Source organism: Peromyscus californicus, unplaced genomic scaffold, assembly GCF_007827085.1.
Source record: "Peromyscus californicus insignis strain IS unplaced genomic scaffold, ASM782708v3 Scaffold_14__1_contigs__length_90479793_seg_2, whole genome shotgun sequence".
In the NCBI taxonomy this organism is placed as follows: Eukaryota; Metazoa; Chordata; class Mammalia; order Rodentia; family Cricetidae; genus Peromyscus; species Peromyscus californicus.
In genome coordinates, this window is record NW_026294436.1 from 58,425,168 (window position 1) to 58,430,334 (window position 5,167).

Genomic DNA, 5,167 nt, shown 5'->3' on the forward strand with positions numbered 1-5,167 from the left:
CAGATAGGAAATGTGGAGTTCCTTTGGAGGTCCATGTGTGACTGCTTGAAGATAGTTTGTCTGGAAAGTTTTATTGCGTTCCAAATTCATTTCTTAAGAGATCTCTTTAGTTTTGCTTTGCTTATCTTATTAAAACACAAGGCAGTTAGACGTCTGTACATATCCTTCCTACTGACCACTTGCTCAAGCATCTAATTTATATTAAGAGAATATTCCATTGAGTAATGTTTAATGTGTGGTTTATAATTCAACAAGAAATAGATTGGTCCTTTAAATTTAAGCTCGGAAATGAACATAAGATCATACTTTGACCTTGTAATTATCTTCTGGAGTAGGGCCAATGGCTGTCTGTGCACAGGTCTTGCAAGTGACCTGTGTTTTTATTATGTTAACAAAGAGGTTGAGGAAATGAAACGCAATTATTAAAGGCTGGCTCCCGGCTCCACTTTTGCCCTCTCCCTGGCCCTGGCTATGACATATGAGACTTCTAATCACATGGAAACCTGGCTTTATAACTTTATCTATCAGTTCTATATGAAAAAGATGAAATTATTTGCTCATAAATTAGCAACTATGATAAGGATTTCCTACCCAATACTTTCCGCAGAGCATCCTGGACTTCTTTGTTTCTCAGACTATACACAACAGGGTTTAGTAGAGGTGTTATAACAGTGTAAGTCACTGAGATCAGCTGGTCCTGGTCTCTGGTGTTCTCTGACTTGGGTTTGAAGTAGGCAATCGAGGCACAACCATAGTGGATCACTACCACAGTGAGGTGGGAGGCACAGGTAGCAAAAGTTTTCTTCCGGCCTTCAGCTGAGGCAATCTTGAGAATGGTGGAAATAATGAGGACATAGGAGATGAATAGGAAAGTGGCAGGTGCTGTGATGGCCAGGAGGCTGATAACTAATGTCAAGATGTCATTGATAACTGGCACTGCACAGGCCAGATTCAAAACAGGTCGGACGTCACAGAAGAAATGTTCAATCAGTGAGTGGCAAAAGGGCAGCCTGAAAATGGACACTGCCTGAACTAGTGAGAGAAAGAACCCTGTGGCACAGACTGAAGATGCCAGAATGATACACATCCTCCAATTCATGACGATGCTATAACGAAGTGGGTTGCAGATGGCCACATAGCGATCATAGCCCATGACTGCTAGCAGGAGACAGTTGGTGATTGCAAATCCAAGGAAAAAAAAGAGCTGTGTCCCACATCCCTCCAGGGAGATGGTTTGGCTCAGACCCACAAGACTAGCAAGCATTCGTGGGATAATGACCAGGGAATAGAAGGTCTCTGAAGTGGAGAGAACACTTAAGAAGAAATACATGGGGGTGTGAAGGTGGTGGTCAATACGGATAATGGTCACAATGATGACATTGCCAGCCAGAGTCAGGATGTATAGAGCAAGGAAGACAACAAATAGTGTGAGTTGGTATTCTTGGAAATTGGAGAAACCTTGGAAAACAAACTCTCTTACCCCTGTGCAGTTGGCTCTCTTCATTGAGGAGTTCAGATCTGAAAGATAAAGAGAAGGTTAACACAATGTCTTAGTGCCAGAGATGACCCTGAGTATATTGCAGAGTGAAGATTCTATACAGCTGAGTCAGTTTAAAACTCCATGGATGGAGCTGTAAGGAATTTAAGTCCATAAAGCCCTTGTCTCCCAAGATTCATGCCCTAAGTTCAATCACTAGAACTTACATTTTAAAAATACACAAATAAGAGGAAGGTATTGTGGGATAAAGCTTGTCATCCTAGCACTGGGGAGGTGGAGACAAGCAGAGCCTTTGGCCTCACTTGCTTGTCACCCTGGAATCAATGAATTCCAGGCAAATAAATATTCTGACTTCAAAAATTTAAAAAAGAAGTCTAAGTTGATGACATCTAAACAATAATAGCTGTGGCTGGCTTCTGGCTTCCATGCCTGCATAAACATGTGCACCTTCATGAATAAGGGCATACACAAAATGAAATTTAAAAACAAAAAAAAATATCAATTCATTCCTTCAGAAATGGTGGACTGGGTCCTTGAACTAGAAATAAAGATAGAACCTGATATAAAGCACTCTTTCCATGTATATCTTGATCCTTTCCATAATGATCGTGTACAGCCCTTGAAATTTGTTTTGATATTTTCTTAAAATTAGATTATCTTTTAAAGATAATCACATTCTTAGAGTAGCGCATAAACAATTTGGAAATTTTCAAAAACAAAATAGACAGATTGAAAAGAGCCAATATTTGGGATTCTAACCTATGGTTACAAGAACTCATGATAACTGGGAACAATTTAGAACCAAATATTAATAAAATAATGATATATCAAAACATATGTGATGTTCATAGAAGAGCATAAGAGCTAAATTTATACTTTAAGATGTTTATTTTGAAAAAGGCTAATATAGTCAGAAGAATGTCCATCTCATAAAATTATAAATATCAAGACAAAAGTAAAGTGGGAAGAAAAATAATATTAAGTAGATGGTAATAACATAAAAGAAGAATAAAATGATAAGGCACATAAAGGTAAATGTTTATAAGTTTGAATGTAGGATGTTAGTGAAATTGACCAAGAAAATCAGAGAAAACATGAAAACACTTTTTACAATAATAAAAGAACATACTTAGAGAAGATTCAGATTGAAAAGATGAAAAGTAGCTTCACAATTTTATTTCAATATAATTTTAGTAAAATAAAATGATTACACTCCTAGGAATCAATTAGTCACTGGTATTTAATTGAGAAAACTCATACCTGGAGCCAAATCCTGTGGCTAGCCACATTCTAAGCCCCAGGGGAGGATCTACAACAATCCTTCATCTAAATATGCACATTAAATTGTTTTCTAATGACTTTTCCTGATACTCATAGATAAATGCATATCTCAACCCTCATCAGAGAACCGTCTATTTGAAGTAGATGGTGATTCACACAGATATGTACATCTGACTGAGGTTAAGAATAAGCTCATAGAATGCTCATCTATATCACCTCTCCCTCCCAAGGCCTAGGAATCATTGTAGGAGAAGGGGCAGAAAGTTTGCAAGAGCCAGAGATGGTCAATAAACACAAGGAAATAGTGTCCTCCAGACACAACAGGACAGCTGCACATAAGAAGTCAGAGCAATTGTTATATGCACAATCCTTGTACAATCTCAGACCAAATCTCAACACAGAAAAAGGAGGTATATATGAAATCCCACCCAAGCAGAGGAGCTATTGGAAATTGATAGCTTCTTGAAGAAGAAGAGTCAGTTTTCTTTAAGACTTAATGCTGTCCCTGGTAAGTTGACCATGAATCATTGGAAGGTCACACATCTAAGAATATAAGAGAAAAACAAATTGGAGTTGATGGGTTAAAAAAGGATACAAATTTGTGTGGATAGGAAAAGGCTCTATCTGGAAGCAGTTGGGGAGGGGTGAAAATAACCAAAATGTACTTTGTGAACATCTCAAGAACCAATAAATAAACAAATAAACCAAACCTCTGAGAAGCCCCATTTCTTGGTCAAACTTAATTTCTCACCTTGACACAGCCTAGAGTCATCTAAAGGAGAAACCTCAATTGAAGAATTGCCTAGATCAGGTTGTTCCGTGGTCATGTCTTTGCGGGGGAGGTGCATTTATTAATTGATGTAGGAAGGCGAAGCCCACAGAGGGCAATACCAATTCTCGGGTAGGAAAACCACATGCAATGAAAATCCAGGATTGTGGAGGCCAGCCCCAATGGATACATCTACACAACACTCTGTCACCCAAGGCTCACTGAATAGTGCTGAAGAATGGTCAGGGCATTAAGGACTTTGCTGTGAGATTTGGGCCCTTAGTAATGTCAGAAGCTACACCCATGAAGTGTCACCAACTTGACTGTCCAAACATCATATAAATAAGGATTACACCAAGGGGCATGTCAAAATGGGTAGGAGTGGAGCACAAGGCTTCAACCATACACCAAGAACCACAGACAAGGGAGGAATGCTGACAGTGATAGTTGTCTGCAGAGAAGAGCATGTGAATTGGTGTCAAATGGTCAGCCCTGAAAACACCATAAACTAGCATTATATAGACTGAGCAGGTTATATTTAAGAATATGTATGCATGTAATAGCAATTAATGAGATAAAAAGCCATGGATTTGAAATAGAATAAAAGAAGGAATATGGAAAGGTTTGGAGGCAGGAAGGAGAAGAGAGAAATCATGTAATTACATTATAATCTCAAAAATAAAAGAAAGAACTCCAATTAGAGGAAACATATAAGAAATTCAATTCAAAACATCAATAGTAATAACGTTGCAATGTTATATTGTCACAGAAAACATCTTTAAGTCAATCTGCCCCTGAAATATAGATAAATTCTCACATGAGATACTAACAAATTACATCTATCAGTATATAAAATGGCTAAATGACAACAATTTGTTTTAGAATGGTAAGTTTTTTGAAACTAGAAGGCTCCAATTATGTTTCATAAAAAAAGTGTTTAAAGGGGTAAATTCATAAGATTATTTGGATTGCAACTGTAATTTTTTCAATATTTGCACTTGAGAAGAACCTGTAGAAAGCTGAGAATAAAATATTTTCTCTCAGCTGATAAACACAGGCAGCAGTCCTACCCTCTACATCATTCCAATGCCAAGGTATTGAAGGGTTTGCTTACCGATTATGAACAAGACAAATGCAATGGCTTTATCTACTTCTCTTCAATATTATATTGAGTATCCTAACCAGTCCTGTAAGGTAAGAAAAAGAAAATGAAGATTCAAAGATTGGAAAGGAAGAAAGAAAGAAAACTGGCTTTTTTTTTTTTGAGATTACAGTCATAGAAAAATCATTCAAAAGATGGTACTGACAAGTTATCAGAATTATCAACAGACCTTAGCAAGCATTTTGGCACAAAACTTATTATGTTAAACTTCCCTGCATTTCTATATTTAACAAACTGATACAAAATTAAATCTAGAAAACGTATAATTTATCATCATTTCAAAAAATATCAAGTACTCATGAATAAAGACCTTTATGGAGAAAAATCTCAAAACCTTAATGAAGCATTTTTTAAATGTTTGAAATAGATGGTTATGTCTATGAATTCTAAGACAATATTCTTACTGTTTCACCTAGTCCCAAATTGATCTGCAGTCAATGCACATCACTCACATCTT

General features: G+C 36.9%; 1 protein-coding gene across 1 annotated transcript; it reads right to left on the minus strand.

The window, feature by feature from the left end:
* Window positions 1-571: 571 nt before the first annotated feature.
* On the minus strand, window positions 572-1,504 carry LOC128109482 (olfactory receptor 10J1-like). Its single transcript, XM_052736649.1, has one exon. It carries the CDS (start codon window positions 1,502-1,504, stop codon window positions 572-574), a length of 933 nt encoding a protein of 310 aa, XP_052592609.1.
* Between the last annotated feature and the right edge of the window lie 3,663 nt (window positions 1,505-5,167).